This window comes from Delphinus delphis, chromosome 10 (genome assembly GCF_949987515.2).
Source record: "Delphinus delphis chromosome 10, mDelDel1.2, whole genome shotgun sequence".
Classification (NCBI taxonomy): Eukaryota; Metazoa; Chordata; class Mammalia; order Artiodactyla; family Delphinidae; genus Delphinus; species Delphinus delphis.
The window spans coordinates 42654266-42676438 of record NC_082692.2 but is presented as its reverse complement, the minus strand read 5'-3'; the positions used below and the strand labels follow the sequence as shown (position 1 = coordinate 42676438).

The 22173-nt window shown below is 35.4% G+C and overlaps 1 protein-coding gene across 1 annotated transcript in view; it reads right to left on the bottom strand.

The window, feature by feature from the left end:
- Positions 1–22173, bottom strand: part of HCRTR2 (hypocretin receptor 2) — a 116311-nt gene that overhangs the window by 16763 nt on the left and 77375 nt on the right. Inside the window, exons 2-4 of the mRNA XM_060021350.1 lie at positions 14968–15146; positions 7515–7758; positions 150–265 (exon numbers count right to left, since the gene is read on the bottom strand). Coding sequence (XP_059877333.1) covers positions 150–265; positions 7515–7758; positions 14968–15146 — 539 coding nt within the window. The remainder of the gene's footprint in view (positions 1–149; positions 266–7514; positions 7759–14967; positions 15147–22173) is intronic.

The following is a 22173-nucleotide window of genomic DNA, read 5'->3' as shown; positions in this document are numbered from 1 at the left end:
CTAGACATATGTTCATGACTAAGGTCTCATTATTTTAGAAGAACACACAATCCTTTGCTAAGCATATTATATTGGTTCAATTCACTCTTAAATTTTGTTTTTAAGGACATCCTAAGGAAAACACAAGAAAGTTATTTGAAATTACTTACCTGTCGGCACCAGAGTTTACGAAATATTTGCAGATAGGCCAACACCATAAGACACAGTGGTGCCATGTAGGTCACCAGAAAGAAACAGATGTGATACATCTTGGGGTAAATTTCACCTGGAATGAAAGTTAAAATAATAAAATATTATAATTCATAGACTTTTTAAAAGTACATCTGTCAATGTTTTGCCTTCAAAATTACCTTCTATATGATTTTACTGTTATGTTATATACACAAAAGGGAAAAATGATTTATAATATTAACTACTTACATTTAAGTACTAAATGCAAAGTCTTAATGTCATGTAATCTACTCAGAGAGGAAGAACAATTAGCCATTTCTTAATTTGTGTTACTACAGTCTTTCCAGTCAAGTATTCATTTATCAAAAAGCCTTTTTTTCTCTTAATTACATCTGTTTAATCAATAAAAATTAATTTGGATTGTCCAATACTTGGATTTGCAAGGAGGGACATTACTCAATCAAAACTTAATTGCTAATGTTTTTGTTAAAATGGAAAAAGACAGTAAACTAAGTTGATTCCTCTTCATTTCTCTCTTGAGAGATGAGAAAATATTCCCAGTTGTATCTCCAAATATGAATTCAGAAAGTTTTTCGAAAACTAAAACAGCAAACATTTGATAATGATTATTTTTATTGACCTACTAGGACATATACAAAATTCCTCTTTAAGTAAGTTGTGCACGTGTGTTAATGCATGTACTTTTAATAAAAATGAGATTTTTAGGGTTCTTTAAAATTAGATTTCAAACCAATATGGGTATTTTCTTTTTTTTGATATCCGTCTTACTTATCAGGCATAAGCACATATAGGATTGTAGTGATTGCTTATTTGTCATTAATTCTATGTGCACAGGTAATACATATCACAGATTAGGGCATTTATAAGGAGTCAATCAATTGGCACTGTGGCTTAATATTAATTTTTAATTTTTCTAAAATATATCCATTACTGACTTTTAAAACACTTTAAGGGATATTTCCCTTTAACTAGTATTTGAATATATCACACTGATCAAGCTACTTTTACTTAAATGTAAAACAAGAAACAATATATCCTAAATGGATACCATAGACATTAAATGCCAATAATTTGATACAATTCTAACTAAATGCTAATAAAACAAAGGTTTTTTTTAAAATTCTAAAAATTACATAACTTATTTTGACTTTGATATTGGCAATGGGATTTGTTCTACACTATTATGGAAGGATGATGCTATCACTTTCATGGATTTTATTATTTTCGTTACTTCAGAAAATATGTAGAAGCATGAAGACTCGGTTATGTGGTCAAACGTGGTAAGAGCAATTTATACTGAGGATTAACCAATAATGATTATGATGATGACCATAATGACTGATAACAATTATTGAACATTCATTGAATTCTTACTGAATATATTTTCAACATATCAACATATCCTCATATCAATATGTGATACGTATTACCTGTGCACATAGAATTAATGATAAATAAGCAATCACTACAATCCTATATGTGCTTATCCCTGATAAGTAAGATGGATATCAAAAAAAGAAAATACCCATATTGGTTTGACATCTAAGTTTAAAGAACCCTAAAAATCTCATTTTTATTAAAAGTACATGCATTAACACACATGCACAACTTACTTAGAGAGGAATTTTGTATATGTTCTAGTAAGTCAACATATCCTCCACAGTATTGATTTCATAGTCTTGTCTTCTAGAGTTTAATATTCTTCTTATTTTTACTCCTAAAACTGTCTTCTTTCTCAGACAGATGTTTTTCTCCACTACAATCTTTAGAGCACACAGCAGGGTGTGTGTGCTACCAGGAGGTCTAAAAGACCAATTTGATGTGTCATTTTTAGCTTCTCTGGGGCCCAGGTGGCTCACATCTAGCTCATCAGCTTCAGTTTCTAACTTCCTTTCAAGTTTGTCCTGCAAAACAAGCCAGTTACATAAAAAGTGATAGAATCTGAGCAGCCTGACTGGAGGAATAGCAAACAGTCTTTCCCTTTGAAGTGCCGCAGCATTCAAAGTGCCATGCAGCATTTGCAGAGCCAATTTCAAAGGAGCTGGAGAGTGACCTCGGCACTTCCCAGGCACCTGAGTGGCTTTGAACTTCTATTTGTTTTGAAGAAAATGTCGTATAAGCTTCCCACAAAAAAAATATACCTTTAAAGCTTACATACCTGTGAATCCCTGATGTCTGCATCAGACAATTAAATTGAGTGAGTGGAGAAAGGTAGATTTGGTAGGTCATTTATTTTTAAACTGCAGAGATGGATACCATCGCTGTGATAACAGTCTGGAGTTTTAGACGGGAAAGAAAGCTCATTCTGCAACCAGTATATTTATAAATAGTTAGAAAAATATGTAATTGGCTGGTAAATGCATATTATGATAATGAACACCAACATAGAGAAAAATTGATCAAGCAAAATTACACTTGCAGGCTAAGATAGATTGTTTTAATAAAGAGATTATTATAGATAATTGGGGAAACATGATCGTCTTAGATTCCTCATTTCATGCTTAGAGTCTAAGCTAATTGAAAACCCAGAAATGCCATTGAAAGTTTAAATTATATGTGTTGAAACTATCTTTGAAGTTTCTCTACACTTGATAAGCAATATATTTAATATATTTTAAGACATATGTCTAGACAGTAGCTACATGAAATTTGTTCACTTAAGCATTCCCTAAATTAGAAAACAGCATTTTAAAGATTGACAACCGTTAAAATTTCGTGTCTCTACTCAACGGATGAATAGGCATAATCTGCATACATTATTGTATGTATATCAAACCAACAAATAAGGAGTAAATATGGATCTTTCTTTAGTCTTTGAAATCAGAGATTAAAGAAAAATGTCAGGTATTAGATAGATAAAGCTTAACTTCTCTTAGGTGAGTTAAGGTCCATTGTTGAGTGAACATGTTAATATAATTACCTAAAAATGACAAACATTTTCTCCTTCATGTTACACCTCTCAAGGATTCAATGGAAAATTAAGTTAAATATAATTTTCCAAATATTCAATTTGGAGAGTCTTTTCCAAGTTCATGTATCCATAAAAGTTTATCTGAATCTGTAATATATTTTATTATCTTCTCCCTAATAAGTGTTTTCAATAAATGTTCCTATTAATAAACACACATATGTATATACTTTCCAAATCTCATAATAGGCCAAATACCATAATTAGCTTGAATATAAGGAAGGGCTCCACTATTATTATTATTTTTCAGACCACCAAAGAATAATTTGGCAGTACAATCCAAGAGGAGGGAGATTATAAATCCCCGGCATCCAAAACAATGTTTGACAAACAGTACATGCTCATTAAAAGTTGGATGAATTACTAGTAAAACATATCTTGGATTGAGTGGGAAAAGACAGTTAATTTCTTCCAATAGGATCTATCCTGTGAAACTATGCATTTACAAACCAAGCAATCAAGAATGTATGGTTATAATTCTGGAAGAATTTTAAACTTTCAGAAGTGTGAATGGATGTGATTGATGCAAACAGTAAGCATACACAAAAACATAATTTAAACATCATTAAAATAAATATTAACACATTTTATTTGTTTTTGAGTGTCAAGTGTGTCTGCCAAGAACTGAATAGTTTGTGGTCTTTTTTTGAACAAGCCATAGGCAATGATCAACATAATGAGTTGCAGAAGTAATGTATCCATAAAATATTACATATTTGTGGTCTTATTTCCAGTAAGATGGAGTTCTCAGTTATTTTGCACCATGAGCGAGACAGCATTTGCAAGACTTTCCCAAAAGTTATTTGATAGATATGAATCAAGTGACCACATAGTTTACTGACTCTTTCCACATTGTAATATTGGTTGTAGGACCATAATGTTATCTCTGTTTACTTTTATAACCAAATCATTGATTTAACTTAAGATAAAGATAAGAAATCAGTTTATGAGTTAATAGCAAATAAAAGATATTTCACAACAAATTTTTTAAAAATGGGACTAAATGGACTTTCAAAAGTTTTGTACTTTAGAGAGCTAACCCTGTAAAATATAATTGTCTATGGTGATTTTAAGTTGAGACTATCACATATATGTCCAAGCTTTAAAATTTTAAGTTAAACCTAGATTTATAAATAACTTATATTAACAAAGCTTATGCTAATGTAAAAATCATTAAAATAAACTAAATGTCTAATGAGCAGAATAATAAGAACCTGCTTTTAATTTTTCATATTCTTCTTAAGAACATGAAGTTATTGATAATTTCATTTAATATACGAAAAACTAATGTCACAGATTTTATTGCTTGATTTTGTGGATGATCAACTCAATTCAGCATCACTTAGCTTTTAAAATCATTTTAAGTAATTTTATGCTAATATAAAATCACTTTCAAATAGCTTTCCTAAATGACTTCTGAAGACTGAGTTTAGATTTTTAGGTATTTGACAATAATTTCTTTTTTTTTAAGGAAAATATCCCTTCTATAGTTAAGTAATAAAATGTGAGAGATTGGGATGCCTTTTATATATTTATATCTGTTGCTCAAAGTTAATTAGAAAATGATGCAGCTATTTACTTAATCATGATGACTAACAGGATTCCCTAGTTCTGCAATCCTTTTGCTCATGGGAGTTAATGAAACTTGATCATTCAGGGCAACACTAAAAAAAGGACAAGTTTATAAAATCAGTCCACAGACTTATAAATGAAATTAATTACCCAAATACTTTAGAGAAAATACTACTGACACATATTGAATAATAGGTGGGAATTTTAATCTAATTACCATCTCCGTAAACTTAAAGAATCCCAGCTTGTGAGTTGGAAGCTTCTGAAAGCAGCTCTTTTGCACCTTTCCTGTTTGCCCATTTCTGTTCCCCTCTAACCTTAAAAGAATCTAATTATAGGAATGAGATCACTAGGCAATTGAAACTAACTCCTGACTTATGCTCTCCTGAACACACACGGTGCCTTGTCTAACCTGTGGATTCTTTACCTAGATTAAAAGAAGTAAGAATGAAGAATTAAATAGTTAAAGAATGACTAGCTCTCTACCCCCAACAGCCCCCTTAGCAATCCTGCAGGCAGCCCACATGGGCAAGATAAAGAAGAGAGAGTCAGCCAGCTTACACTCAATGGAGAATGATGCAGAATCCAAACTCCTGCCTAGATGATACACTGAGATTCTTCCCCCTTTTTTCCCTTCAAAAACTGTCAGGGCTGAGCAGAATCTTTGGAGGTGGTCTCAGGACATAAGTCCACCTTCTCCCCAGATTGCCAGCTTTTCTGATTAACACACCTTTCCTTTCTACTGACACTTGCCTCTTGAGTATTGACTTCTGAGTGACGAGCAGCCAAACCCGGATTTGGTAACACTTATATTTAAATGTGCTTCATAATATTGAGCAAATAATTTAATTTATGGTTCAGTTTCATCATGATTAACTAAGCATTCTGATCAAGAGATCTTTAGGCTCTTTTCCAAATATAACTCATTGCATAGGAATTAGATAATCATAAGAGATATGTCATATTTGGCTCCCAGCCCACCTTTTCCCAAACACAGTTCTTTAGACTGCATTCCAGAAGCTACAAGTTTGGACTCTCTTCCTTTCTTCTTCAAGGAATGGTGCCCATTGTGTGAGTTTTCCTGCTTCCTAGGACACCCTTTTCCCTCTTCCTTGTCTGGAAAAGCCCTGCTCATTTTTTTTTTTTTTTGGTAGATTATCATCATTTAATTGGTCAAATTATTAAATTGTACATTGAAAGAGAATCACACTCATGCTAGTGAATCTCCACATTTTTAAAGTCTTTCTTAAACTGAAAATAAGTGAGATACTTAAACATTAAGGCATAGTCAAATCAAAAGGCAAAACAAGTTCATTCTGAGAGAACAGAGTTCAAACCCTGAGCAAATGAACTGCCCCTTGAGCTTCCTCCCTGCTCATCTTTAATGCTTTGCTGAAATGTTAGCAGGTCCTTATAAACTTTTGTTCACATGGCCAGGACTGAGTCTGTCCTCTCACTTGTGCTCCTAGCACTTTGTATATAAGTATATTAAAATACTAATCACACTATAAACCTTTATTTATTTGCATTTCAGCCTCATTATATACAACGGGTTCCCTTGGGCAGAGTCTATTTCTCTTCAGGTTGGCACAATTTCTGGCATATCCTAAGTACTCAAGATGTTGTTTGAATATTAAATAAATGGGACCGAAGACACTTAAGAAATATTTCTATCATTCTGGAACTTTCTACTCATTTTGGTTTTGTCTTCATTGTTAATGGGGAAACTTGGGAAAAACTGAAGAAGATACAGAAAGAAATACAGCAAAAGAATTGCAATTGAAAGAAAGGATAAATCTCAATTTTTAAAAGGAGTATTTAATATTTACAGTAATAGATAAAGCAAATTTTGAAATTTTAATTATTATAGGTCTTTGGATAACATATGGAATAATCTCAGTGTCTTTTGAGTTTTATCTTGCTGCAGTGGAAACATATGCCTAATTTTTCAGTTCCTGATTTTCCTCTTTTCAGTGTTCCAATAAAAGAATCAAGGTAGGAATTAACATGAATTCAGAGATTCATATGCTTGAACATACCAGGTCCATGAACAATCCTTGGCGTGCACTGCCTCTGTTGATACATCTTTCCAGTAAACAAATGCTTTCCTAATGTTTACAGTTTAAATATGAGCCATTGTAATATATTTACCCAGAAGAGAACAGATTGTTTCCTTTAAATTCCGTGTGATAATTTTGTAACTAGTGTTGAAATGCAGGATTATTTTATTTTCTTTCATCCTTTGCTGTGTCCAGATTTGTGCCACCACTAGGCATTGATAAAGGTGTTTCCACTATTACAGGAAAACCTCAAAGACTGTTGCTGAGAGTTTTGAACCAAAGGAGCATAAGGCCTCCTAACTTGATTGTTTAAATTTAACCACTGAACATATCAGATGGGAAACCAAAAAAGATTCATAATTTCATAATTAGTGTAATTCTTAAGTCAGAAAATAATTATGCTAGTGATAAAATGTATCAGTTTACTATATTATGAATAGAGAAAAGGTGTGTAGCTAATCTGACTCAGAGAACAGCATAGGTCCACGGGCAAGACATCCATGTTCCCAGGCCAGACATGGTTTTAAAATGAAAAATCCAGTTGTATTTGAAGCCCATTAGGGAACCTGACACCTGAGACAATACTATGTTCTACGATGTTATAAAATAAACGATATTAACAAATGCCAATAAAATACACGAGGCCAGCTTTACAAGGGCTATGCAAATTAGATTTTCAATTTGCAGCTGTCATATAAATGCAAGGGCCACAATGGACTTACCGCCCCAGTGCTCATCACAGACTGTAAAGAGAGTGGTTTTATTGGCTAAGCCAGGGAGCATGGTGCTGCACTCCATGACGATGGCCTGAGGGATCATTATGATGCAGGACACGATCCAGATGATGACGATGCTGTTCCGGGCCCTCTTGGCTGTGCTCTTAAACATCAAAGGGTGACAGATCGCATACCACCGATCCAAGGCAATGCAGCTCAGTGTGAGGACAGACACAGACACTGACACAGTCTAGAGAGGAAAAGAAGGTAGTACAAGGGAAGCACCGGGTGTTACATGGACCACTCTCAGTACTTTTACCCTGTCAGAAACATAGGCACACAGATAACCAGATTCAAAGTTGTCAAAAAACATTTCACACAAGTGCTTTCTATTAAAAAAAGAAAAAACTCTGCCAAAAAAATAATATTAGAAATGTATCAGGGAAAAGAATACCTTTTTTCCGTTAAACATAAAAATGTACTATACAAGCCTTGCAATCTTTTTTTATGCTAAATGTTTTAATCTATAATATGGCATTCTTTAAATAATGACAATCATGATTTTGTCTTGAAATTTTTCTATTGATAGGGGAAATCTTATCTTGGAATGAAAAAATAGTAAAATATATATGTTTAGTCTGAAATGGAAAATTCTCTGTCACTTATAGAGAATAATACAATGACATGTATTTTGTTTAAATTATCATACAAGAATCTGGTTGAAATTGCATTTAATTAGTATTTTTGAATTATAGGTATCTCATTTCCTATTTTTAAATAATCAAGGTTATTTGTACATTAGTTCATTTCCAACATGTTACACCCAAAGAAAGGCATGAGTCACGATAAAAAATAATTCTTTATATGAATCTCCTTACCATAGTTTGCTCATTGCTGGAATAAGCAACCTGCCTCTAAAATTCAAATAGGTTCACCCAATCCAGATTTCTATATAATAGCACCACAAACAATACTTTAACTTGGAACTTTAAGAAAATAGTAAAGAAATATGTCAAGCATGCTTATCCCCACATGATCAGTTTATGTAATTATATTTAGTGTATTCTATACTGGATGATTGGACCATTGGTTCTGACAAAATCAATTATCTCAAAACTCTCTATTTAAAAACAAGCTTCTTGCTCTTTTCTGATATATCTTTTACAGATTTCTATTTATTTTCTTCTCAACATTTACAGTACAATTATTTTCTTTAATTCATTAATTTACTGTTTATCTTCTCTATTGGAACAAAGACCAATGGCAGGAGGGACTGTTGTGTTCACAAAACAGTACCTGACACAGTGCTTGACGTGCTTAATAAATATTTTTTTGAATTAAGGAATAGTCATAAGCCTCAATCTAAGGTAATATATATGGCACAGTCATCTTTCTATATTTTTCTGTCCTAGTTGTACTGATCCCATAAAATGTGAATGAGCAGGTCTCTCTGTTTCTTACATCAGGACCTTCCTTGTCGATGCACTGACTGTAGGTACAGATGAGAGAGAAGGATCTAAGGGCTGGTCCAGCCCAGCAGGAAAGGCTCTGGGTTAAGGATTAGGACCACATATCCATTCTCATCTCCTCCCAGCTAGCTGCACAATATGGGTCCCCTACTTAAGAGCTGTAGGTAAAATGTGGATGGGTTATTGTTTGTTCATTTATTTTTCTATTAAATGAGTAAAATGATGGGATGAGATGCTTGCCAACTCTGATTCTTTTGATTCTCTTTGGAAAAGGCAGCAGAGTGTGGTTGGAGTCAATTCCACTACCAGGTTTCCTGGGTATGTACCCCACTGCACTTGCCAAATGCATGATCTTGGGTAAGTCACTTAACCTCTCTATGCCTCAGTTTTCTCATCTGTGTGAGAATGCCTGATAATCGTAGCTGTCCATGGAATTGTAGGAACCGTCAGTTGAGATGGGAAACACCTAGTCCAGGGCTGGTATATAAATGCTGTGCAAGTGTTTGTTATTCCTTATTATGATTATGACACGATGATGGTCATTATACTATTAGTATTCTCTTCTATTCCTGAGCTTGGAGTTCTAGCTTTTAATAGGAACAGACTGCTTTTCGGTGAAGTGCAGTCATAGAAATTACAAATAAAGGTGTAAACTATGCTAAATTCTTGGAGGCTAATTTCGTTTTAGGTGTAATCCTAAAGGGATGAACTCTACTAGAGAAGGTTTGGTTGATGGCACCTGGCAATTCCTTGGTGCTGCCTCAGAGAGCATTCACACCTCTTTCTCAATTGTCCTCTTCTCCTCCAACTTCCATTTCTTCCCTGAGAACGTGTCAAGCACCCAGGGTCCTTCCATACCCTTGCCAACCTGGGAAAAAGACAGTGGTCTTCTAGCTCTGCACAGTTGCCATTTCATAGTTGCTGAGTCAGGATTATATTTATGCTCTCTAGCAATTAGAAATGTAAAATGCTCATCAAGACCTAGTGTTTTATTTTTCATGAATTCTAATCAACATGGGTGAATGGGATAGAAGTAGTGTGGTTCAAATTCTGAAGTCATTTTTATTAGTTCCCTCTACTGTTAGATAGTAATAATCAATTCAAAACAGTGCACTTGAGAGATGGCTGTCCAGTGTCAACAGTAAGCCAAGGTGCAGTGCCTTCTCATGCGAGAACATGCTGGTTCGGTTAATCTAGCAGTAGAATCCATTGCATGGACCATTGACCATCAGTGATTTGATAGTTACTGTTTGAGTGCTACATTTGCTGGTGTATAATATACTCTAGTATACAATTAGCATCCAATTTACATGATTTTCTTGAAGGGGATATATAATTGCACCTTATCATAAGTGATTATAAATGAGAGTTTTGTTGTTGCTTTTAACTTGTAGGAGTGCACTTAAAGGTGCCTTTTTCATTGAGATTTTAATATTAGCTCAAGTCAATTTGATAATAAATCATTTGAGAAATGAATGTAGTGTGAACCATGAACATTGTGAGTGAAGTGAGATGATGTGAACTTTCTTTTGCTGTCGGTGCTTTATCTTGCACCCATCCTATGAGCACCCTGTGTTCAGGGCAACACGGGAAGCTTTCTTTGGTAGAGGACTCAGTTTCACGCTAGCATATAAATGTGACAAAAAGGACTCAGAGATCCATGACAAGTAGAAATGGAAATTTTGCCAAATCACAAGTTTGGATGACAGGCATTAATGGATTGGAAGGTGGAGACGTGTGACTGAGAGTGAGGGAGCCTGTCCCATCACCCGACACCCAAAACTCAGTTGGCTTTGGTTCTACTTTTCCTGGCATTTCCTGTGCAGAACCTCTTCTGCAGTTACAAAAAAATGTCATTCTGAAAAAGCAGTCAACTGCTCCTGTATGTGTGAGAAGAAAAGTGAAATATTTTACATTTTTTCTAGAAATTCATGATAATTATTCAGCAAATAGCCCAATAAATGTTACTGGTAGTAGACCTATGGAGTGATTAAAGATATAAAAGGGATATTTTAATTAGTTAGCTAAGTTTTATTATATTTGTAAGATTTTTAAGATTGATGAGAGTTTGCTGAAGTCTTACAGCATACCACTCATAAATCTAAAGATTGCATTGAATTGTATTTAGAAGAAAAAGAACATATAATTAATAGGAAATTAGTAAATGTCCAAAGAATCTTAAATGCAACCAAATAACCTTAAAATTTGGCTGGGTGTTTTGTATATGTTTTTAAATACTCAGTAGGACATAAGTATCATATGAAGGACCATTGGTTTCAGAACATCACCATTAAGGGAAAAAAAAACTACTCAGATGATTGGCTTATTACACATTGGCCCTATTCCTTCTACTTGGGAAAATTCTCTGGAAAATGGACAATAAATATTGAGAGAATTTGGAGATGTGAGTTATACCAGTGACTCAATATTTTTGTGCATTTACAACTTTCCATCAAGAAGTAATGTTGAATGAGGTAATGAATGGGTCAGATCTTGTGGTTATTAATAGTTTTGTCCTTGATCTATGGTGAAGAGGATCAACTGTTGATCTTCTGTTGTTTAGTCAAGTTGACTAAACTGGACACTTTATAGAGAAGCAGATAGAAGCTATCAAGAGATGAAGATGTTCTTTCAACTGTAAGACTTGTTAAGTTGTGCTGCTGGAAAGAATACTGTCATAATGAACATTAGGAGAGACCCATGCCCTGCCTCATTCATGGTTGCACATTGCTTTCAATATGTCCTTGCATCCACGTAAGAGAATCTGGAATACCTAGTCTATAAGAAGGTATTGCTGTGCATTAGAGCAGGGCTGCACCTATTACAGGGTGATGCATCCCTCTCCATCACCCCACTCTCCATCAGGGAAACTTCTGGTTTGCAGAGAGAACAACTCAGCCAATAAAAGATTCTGGGCAACTTAAGCCATCTTAAAACTTAAAAAGATCCCCCAAATTTCCCCCTGGGTGGTTACTGGAACCAAGAGAAATTTAAAAAACTTTCTGGAAGCACCACAGAAATGGTGACATATTAGAATTCTCTGCTATTTATGATTTTCCCAGTGTCTCCACGTAATCATAAGACCCATTGCTTAGTGATTTTTTTCTATGGTGATATTTTTCCCTGTTGCTCAATGTACTCTTTCTCTCAAAAATTTTTGCTATAGTTTATTTTTGTAACCCACTCATGATTTTCAGATGACTGACAAAACTAGCCTTGCAGTTAAACTTAATGCTTGCAATGAGGCTTATAACTTTCATGACATTTCCCACTTAGTAGTCTATCAGTGAGGTCTGGCCTAAAAATGTATTATTTCTTTTTATAATGAGTCATTGTAGAACTATTGAGGTAAAGGTCTCTTTGTAACATTTTAGATCCAAAAGCCTAATTTATATAATTTCTAATAATGAGCTATTTGTGGTCTCTCTCATCTTTTGTTTTTCCCAAGACTTCACTTTTGGAGTACTTTTAAGAGCACAGCAAAACTGAGGAGAAGGTACAAAGATTTCCCTATACCCCCTGTTCCCACATAGCCTCCCGCATGATCAACATCCCCCACCATAGTGGTACATTTGATGTAATTGGTGAACTTACATTGGCACACCATAATCAGTACACTCTTGATGTTGTACATTTGGACAAATGTATAAGGACATGTATCCAACATTATAATATCCTACGTTATACTGCATTAAAAATCCTCTGTGCTCTCCCTGTTCATCCCTTCCAACCCCTGACAACCACTCATATTTTTTACTATCTCCATAGTTTTGTCTTTTTTCCTAATGTCATGTTATTGGAATTATGCAGTACATAGCCTTCTCAGATTGGCTTCTTTCACTTAGTAATAAGTATTTAATGTTCCTCCATGTCTTTTTTTTTTGCGGTATGTGGGCCTCTCACTGTTGTGGCCTCTCCCGTTGCGGAGCACAGGCTCCAGATGAGCAGGCTCAACGGCCATGGCTCACGGGCCCAGTCGCTCCACGGCATGTGGGATCTTCCCGGACCGGGGCACGAACCCATGTCCCTTGCATCAGCAGGCAGACTCTCAACCACTGTGCCACCAGGGAAGCCGCCTCCATGTCTTTTTATTGCTTGATGACTCATTTCTTTTAATCACTGAATAATATTCTATTACCGGGTTGTACCCCAGTTTATTTACCCATTCATCTACTGAAGGACATCTTGGTTACTTCCAAGTTTTAGTAATGATAGATAAAGCTGCTGTAAACATTTGCATGCAAGTTGTTGTGTGGATGTAAATTTTCAGGAATGCAATTGCTGGATCATATGTTGGGACTATGTTTAAATTTGTAAAAAAAAAAATCAGTCTTCCAAAGTGGCTGTAACATTTTGCAGCATTCCTACTAGCAATGAATGAGCATTCCTGTTGCTCCACATCCTTGCCAGCTTTTGGTATTATCAGTGTTCCATAGTTTGGCCATTCTAATAGGTGTGCAGTGATATCTCATTATTTTAATTTGCATTTCGCTTATGATATGTGATGAGGGACATATTTTCCTATGTTTCTTTGCTACTTGTATATCTTCTTTGGTGAGGTGTCTGTTAAGGTCTTTGGCCCATATTTTAATTGGGTTGTTTGCTTCCATACTGTTGAACTTTAACAACTCTCTGTATATTTTAGATAAAAGTTCCTTATCATCATGTCTTTTGCAAATATTTTCTCCCAGTCTGTGCCTTGTCTTTGTATTCTCTTTACATTGACTTTTGCAAAGCAGCCGTTTTCAATTTTAATGAATTCAGCTTATCAGTGATTTATTTCAATCATCAGGCTTTTGGTGTTATATATAAAAAGTCATCAAAACACCAAAGGTCATCTAGATTTTCTTCTATGGTATCTTCTGGGAGTTTCATAGTTTTGCATTTTACATTTAGGTCTATGATCCATTTTGAGTCCATTTTCTGAAGAGCGTAAGGTCTGTATCTACATTCAGTTGTTCTAACTTCCCCAACTTGTCATTATTGGGAGCATATCGTCATTTCCTCCAAATCTTATGAAACCAACTGGAACCCTGGATGGAATAAATATCGGGAGGTGGAGGGTGGTCAAGGGAACCAGTAGGGAGTGGCCACCATTTCACTCACTGTCCAATTGCTAAAGAAAATCCATGTCTTTTAGAACTGTGGCTCTGGACAACAGCTTGGGAAAATTTTTAAAGATTTTAGAGCTATCAGAATATCAATCAGAAAATTATTCTCTGGAAGTGTTTGTTCTTAATTTCTTGTAGAGAAACTAGTTATAGGAAAGCTGTTTTCAGAACTGAAAAATAAAACATCTAATTCTGATGACCATGACTGATGTTTACTGAGAACGTACTATGTTTTTATAAGGTCATTGTCTTCCAGAGAGCAATCCCTATGCCAAGTGGTTCATATAAATTATCTAAGTAAGCTAATCCAACCACCATAAGAGATAGTTATAATTAAAATTATTAATCTTTTAAAATAAGTGAATCTCAAAGAACTTACATATTTGGCTCAATAGCATACAATAGGTGAATGGCAGAATAGAGATTGCAAAGATTCTCTACCAGATTCCTGGTAGTTTAATTCAAAACCTGCACTATAACCTGTTCCCTGTACTGCTTTGATCATATAGCTTTTGATTTCTCAGTAGTAAATGAGACAACTTATAAAAACAGATAGTCCTCAATTACTTGGACTGGGAAAGGCTGAATCATTAATTTGGTCAAGTTCCTTATTTTATAATCAGAAAATTAGAGACCAAATAGGTAAAAGGTTTGTGCAGCATTTATTGATGACTTGAGAATTCTGACACTTTGTTTTTACCCAGAACTTACCTTGTTTACCTGGTATTACTTTCCTTAAGTTTACCAGTTCCTTAAGCAAGTATATTTCTCTCTTAGCTCACTAGGTAATTTACCAAAGGGCCATGAATATAATTGAAAATGACTATACTTTTTCAGTAGTTTCTGTGTTTGAACCCCAAAAGTGTGAAAAATAATTACCTGTAAATAAGGAATCACTTTACAGAGGGATTGTCCAAAGAACCAGGTCTCAGTGATGTCCACTACTAAAGTGGCTGGAAGGCAGGTGATGGTCACGAGCACGTCAGCCAGAGAAAGGTTGACGATGAAGTAATTGGTCACCGTCCTCATGTGGTGGTTCTTCCACACGGCCACACAAACTAATTTGGAAAGAAAAAGGAATAGTAACTGTTATGAACTGAATGTCTGTGCTCCCCAGAAATTCATATGTTAAGATCCTGACTGCGCCCCCCTCAAAGAAGATGTGGTACATATATACAATGGAATATTACTCAGCCATAAAAAATACTGAAATAATGCCATTTCCAACAACATGGATGCAACTAGAGATTATCATATTAAGTGAAGTAAGTCAGAAAGAGAAAGACAAATACCAAATGATATCGGTTATATGTGGAATCTAAAATATGACACAAATGAACCTATCTACAAAACAGAAACAGGCTCATAGACATAGGAACAGACTTGTGATTGCCAAAGTGGGTGACATGGGAAGGAATAGACTGAGAGTTTGGGGTTAGCAGATGCAAAGTATTATATATAGAATGTATAAACAACAAGATCCTACTGTATAGCACAGGGAACTATATTTAATATCCTGTAATAAACCATAATGGAAAAGAATATAAAAAGAGAATGTATATATATGTATAACTTAATCACTTTGTTGTATTGCGGTAATTAACACAACATTGTAAATCAATTATACCTCAATAAAATAGAAAGATCCTCCCCCACAATGTGATGGTATTAGGAGGTGAGTCTTTGGTAAATGATTTGGTCATGAGGGTAGAGCCCTCATGAAGGGCATTAGATCCTTATAAAAGGAACTCCAGAGAGATCTTTTGCCCCTTCCACCATGTGAGGATACAGCAAAAAAGCTGCTGTTTATGAACCAGGAAATGGACTCTGACCACTGAATCTGCCACAGTCATGATCTTGGACTTCTCAGGCTCCAGAACTGTGAGCAAAAAAACTTCTGTTTTTTATTAGCCACTCAGTTCATGGTACTCAGTTACAGCAGGCTAGACAGACTAAGACAGTGACTAAACAAAGAAAATAACTATTGATGAGGGAACACCATCAAGCTAATTGGTACCCCTGCAAATCCACAAATAAATATTGCCAAGGGAGATAATTTAAGGCTGTCCTGTGTTTTCACCAAAATGGTCAATATGTGTGAATGCTGAATATATGCTTAAAAATCAGTTCATTTACCTTGCAAGACATTTTGCAATGGATCATAAGGCTGTGTTTATTTTTACTTGATTTTGAATTTCATTTTCCAGGAGTTAAAGAGCAATCTTTGATTTATCGTTCTACTCCTTCGGTGGTCAGCAAATACTCAAGAAATATTTACTGAGTTGAGATGAATTAGGAGTTCGCTAGTTTTCAATGAACTGCAACGTTTGCCTCATCCATGACGTTGACCCCTACCTGCTCCCAAACTCTGCCTTTGGGACATTTAAGAGATGAAGAGCCTTAAAGACAAAGTCAACAAAAAAAGTCCTTACTATTGCCATGTACTGAAGTGGATGGTTCATATCCTTAGATCGTTTAACCTCAATGACAATCCCAAGGGAATTTATCATTACCAATGTTTTATATATTATGACGTCAGTGAGACACAGGAACTTGTTGAGGACAAATGGCTCATAAAACACAGAACCACAGTTACAACTGGGCTTATACACCAAGTGAAGAGCTGGTCTTTCCACCACACTGGCTACCTTCTTTTGTGAAAATGAAGGAGTTATATAAAAAAGCACATATAAATTCTAGAAACTCAATCTCTCTCCTTTCTATTACTCTTGATGGCCTCTTAACATCAGCTCAGATGAAACACACTTTCTCGGCCAAGCCTTCCTCCCTTTCCTTCAGTGTATCCCCCTGTGTAAAAGTTGAGCTATCTCATTCAGCTTCTCTTTATGGAAAGAATACATAGTTCTTTGATGCTCTGTCTGCCCTCTGAGATATTCAAAGGTTACATAATCACTGGTTCCAGAACTATATAGGTGTAAGCACTGCTACCCACATCTATTGATGGGTTTGCTTCACTGAAAGGAACTGTGAATTTACCTGGGTATCATTACCCTGTCAAAGCTGTCGCTTATGCACCCAAATGATGCAGTGATTAGTAACCTTATGCAGTGAACAAATAAAAGCACATTTGTTAAATTTAAGTCACTGAGTGAGGATTCCTTTTTGACAATTATGCACCAGTTTATTATGACTTTCATATGCTGAAAAATGCTTTTACTAGCTTCTGAAGCTGAAATTACCCTCAGTCACCAACAGATGCCAATTTAATGAAATACCTGAATTTCTGAGGATTTAATTGTGAAAACTTCACATCTTCCTTTAACTCCAGCACACAAGTACCAAAAACTCAAGTGAGCTTTATTAGGGTAAATCATAGTCTTTATTATCTGAAAATTCTGCTGCTGAAACTTTTATTTCTCAGAAACGCTTGAAATGCTCACACACACACACACACACACACACACACACACACACACAAACCCATCTTAGCAGTCGACTAACACATTATCACGGCTTGTTATGAGAAAATTGACAAAAAACATCACACTTCTGATCCTTGGTCAATAAATGGTCCAAATGGTGCAATTTGGGATCTAGAAAAGAAAACAAGACTTAAAAAGTGCAATCCATTCTAGTTTGACTCCCAATTCTCCCTATTTTGGAGGTGAGGAACGGCAATGCTGGGAGGACAGTGTTAATGCATGATGTCTAAGCAATGAGAACAAGTAGATTCTCAACCAACGCTTCTATAGTATTTACTATGTGCCATATCCTGTTCTAAGCAATTTAAATTATTAATCTTCATAATAACACTATGAAATGATTATTGTTAATATCCCTGTCTAACATGTGGAAAACTGAGGCTCGGGAGGTTATGGAACCTACCTAAGGATGAATAGCTAGTAAATGCCGAGCTTAGATTTAATCTTATAAACTCTGCATGCCATTCTATTATATACCAGCATCTATCATTGAAGCAGAAGGTAGAAGGCAGCTGCCAGCCTTTCTTTGGCAGGACTTTAACATACATTCATAAAATTCTGGAATTGGAGATCATTCAGTCTAACTTGATGCATAAATCAACTCTGCAGTATTCCTGATTCATTCTACTTGCATATTTTTAATAGTAGGGAATTTATGATTTGCTTAAGCCCTCAACTACGTTTTGTGTTGACTTTACCTACCAGCAAGTTCTTGTTCATGTTGAGTTGATATCTGTTTCCCTTTCAGTTCCATTCATGGGTTCTTTATTCTTTCCTGGAACCCAAGGAATAAACCTTATCTATTTTTTTCTGCATTGTACCTGTATTAGTTTCCCAGGGCTGCTTTAACAGAGTACCATAGGTTGGGTGTTTTAAAGCAACATAAACTTATTGTCCCACAGTTCTGGAGACCAGAAGTCCAAAATCAATGTGTCAGGAGGGCCAAGCTGCCTCTGAAACCTGTAGAGAAATTCTTCCTTACCTCTCTCACAGCTTCTGGTGGTTTGCTGGCTATCGTGGCCTTCCCTAGGGTACAGCTCTGTATCTTCAGTCTCTCTCTCCATCATAACAAGGTGTTCTCCTGCCTCTCTGTATTCACATGGCATCTTCTTATAAGGACACCAGTCATATTAGATTAGTGGCCCACTCTACTCCAGTATGACTCATTTTAACTCAACTAATCATATCTGCAATGACCTTATTTCCAAATAAGGTCACATTCTGATATTCAGAGGATTAGCACTTTCACATATTTTGGGAGAGACACAATTCAACTCATAATAGTCTGTCCTGTGACCCCTAAAAATTTGTGTTCTTCCCACATGCAAAATACAATTCACTCCATCTCAACGGTCCCCAAATTCTTAACCCATTTCAGCATCAACTCTAAATCCCAAATCTCACCTACATATTATTTAAGTCAAGAATGGGTGAGATTTGGGGTACGGGTCTTCCCAGGGCAAAACTCCTCTTCATCTATGAACCAGTGAAACCTAGAAAACAAGTTATCTACTTCCAAAATGTCATGTTGGGGTAAGGATAGGGTGATATTCCCATTCTAAAATAGAGAAATTGGAAGAAAAAGCGGGTCACCAGTCTAAAGCAAGTTTTCAAATCAGCAGGGCAAATTTTACTAAATTTTAAGGCTTAAAAAAAATTCTCTGTGGCTTGATGCTCTGTTCTTCTAGCTCAACCTATAACAGTAGCCATTGAGATATTTAAAGTCCACAGCTATTCCCCAAGCCTCTGCTTACCGAGGCTAAATATCTCCAGAACCCTCATGTTCAATGCAGGGTTTCATATCTCACATCACCCTGATCGCTTTATTCTGAGCACACTCCAGATAATCATTGATGGCTCTAAATGAGCTATCTACAACTGCACACATGTTTTCAGCTGTGGTCTAACCAGGACAGAAAAGAACAGGGTGACTGCTTTCATTAATATTTCTCTATTAAGACAGCCTGAGATCTTGTTAGATTTCCTAATAGCCAAGTCACACTTTTCTTTGATCATACATGTATACAATTGCTAGAAATTGGTTCCCTCATGTAGATGTTTCTTTACCTCTAAGTCTTAGGGAGAAAAAGAGAGGGAAAATTAATATTCTAAAAAAACATTATTGGAATAATTGGAGAAGTTTGAATTTGGAATTTATGTTAAATAATATTACTGTGACAATTACAATATCTTAAGTATGGTGTCTACATTATGTACATTCAAAATACTAAAGATTATGACTATGCCTGCTCCCCAAGACTTTGTTTCTCTGGGTTAAACATTGGCAGACCCTTCCTGCATAATAGCAGGATTACCTCTTTCATGACCCTGGTCTCTTTATTGTGAAAATGCTGCAGGTTAACAGCCGATATCTCTGAGCTAGCTATCCAGAACTGAGCACACATCTTCAGGTGCATATCTCCTCAGTTTGAGTTGAATAAATATCCATTAGTTTATTCATTTCCCCATTCAAAATATTAAAGATATAAGGGAAACAACCTTCTCCTGGTAGCACATCAAATTTATGCAGTTAAATTCATCATCTTTTCTTATATTCTCTTCCTGGACTTTATATCTCCCTGAAATATAACATTCTTCCTTTTTCTCCCCAATACCTTATGTTTAAAATCCCTCAGATATCTCTTACCTCTATAATTGTCTTTCTATTCCTTTTGCAAATACCTGGTCAGATTGTGGTAATAATTAGCTAGGATGTTGCAATTACCTCCTAATAGTTGGTCCTGCACCCTGCCTCTCTTTACTCCTATCCATTTTATCCAGTGATACCATTCACTCCAGTTATATTAACTCTTTCATTTCAATAGGAGTCTCTCCTTTTCTTTGGAATTAAGTACACAATCCTCAGGTGGCCACCCAGTTCTCATTGAACTTTCCCTCTATGTCTTGCAATGCTGCCCATAAAATACTCAGAGCTGCAGGATAAGTTTGATATCTCACTTTATAGCCAACATTCCACACCAGGCGATTGCTAATGCCATTCCTCCTTTTTGAAATGGCCACACTCCATTTCAATCCTCTTTTCAACTAATTAAATCCTACCCCAAAACAAACAAACAAAAAAGCAAACCAATCAAACAAAAAAATTGGTTTCATGTAATGTCTCTTAATTAGCCTAACTCAATATGACTTCTTTCTTTTTTAAAACCATATTACACCATAAAAAAGAATGAAATAATGCCATTTGCAGCAATATAGATGGACCTAGAGATTATCATACTGTGAAGTAAGTCAGACGAAGACAAATATCATATTATATCACTTATATATGGAATCTAATACAAAATGATATAAATGAACTTATTTTAAAAAACAGAAACAGACTCACAGACTTAGAGAATGAACTAATGGTTACCAGCAGGGAAGGGTGACAGGGAGGGATAGATTGGGAGCTTGGGATTAACACATACACACTACTATATATAAAATAGTTAACAAGACCTACTGTATAGCACAGGGAACTCTACTCAATATTCTGTAATAACCTATACACACATACACACAAATATATAACTGATTCACTTTGCTGTACACCTGAAACTAACACAACATTTTAAATCAACTATACTCCAATAAAAAATATTTTTAAAAGGAAAAAAATATTAAAACAAAGAAATAAAAACATATTACATGTTGTACCTTTCCTCGTCATGAATCACATTCTAAAATTATTATGAACTATTATGGGTATTTGTATTTTTTTTCTTATTCTTCTACTGGTTCAAAAACTCTTTTTCATTTTGAGATGGGCTTTTCCTTTCTCTTACTCTTCTTGGTTTCGAAAGCTTTTCTCCCAACACAAACACTGCCTAAAACTTACTTTGCAATAAAAAATATTCATAACATTGATTTGTTCATCCACTTGTATCATATTGGTGCCTTTGGTATTGTACATTTACCCATGAGGTTCTTTAAAAGAAGAGAAAAACCCAGTGGCTGAATGGAGCATTTATTTTCCTCATTCCCTTTAAGGCCTGACATTTGACAGAGAACTTGGCTGCCTGCCAGTTATTTTCTTGGCTCTCAATTCCCCATATACTGCCTTCTGATGAGCCTTGGCAGGATGTGAGACATGAACTTGGTACTATTTTTGAAATCGGTTCTCTGAATGATCATGATCCACCAATGTTAAAGTTAGTTTGTGGTTAGTCTGCACTTACAACAGTCTGCCTGCATTAATCAGGAACAAGTGAGGAATGGTTGTGCACATGGGGGTGAAAGGTGATGCCAGAAGGCAGAGACGCAGATTGAATGAAAAGCCACCTTGAACACAGATATTTTGAAAAAAAGACTTTTGAGATACAGAGGTGCCAAGAAGATAAAAGTCCATTTAGTCCTTCCTCTTTCACCCCGCATTTGGTTCATCATCTCTTCATCTGTAAGAATCTGATGATGTATAGCTCCCATCTTTGCTCTGCAGGACCGACAGACGGAACCTGACTCCAGCTGTATGACAGCATCTGTAGTCTGTGACGTAGGGAGGGATTTAAAACATAACATAGAGATACAGTCTTTAAAAGTAACCTGTTACTGGATGTGCCAAAGATTAAACTGACTTTCAAATAGGAAAATAAAATATTGGTACAATAAAACCCTTTTGCAACTTCAATCTGCACTTATGATA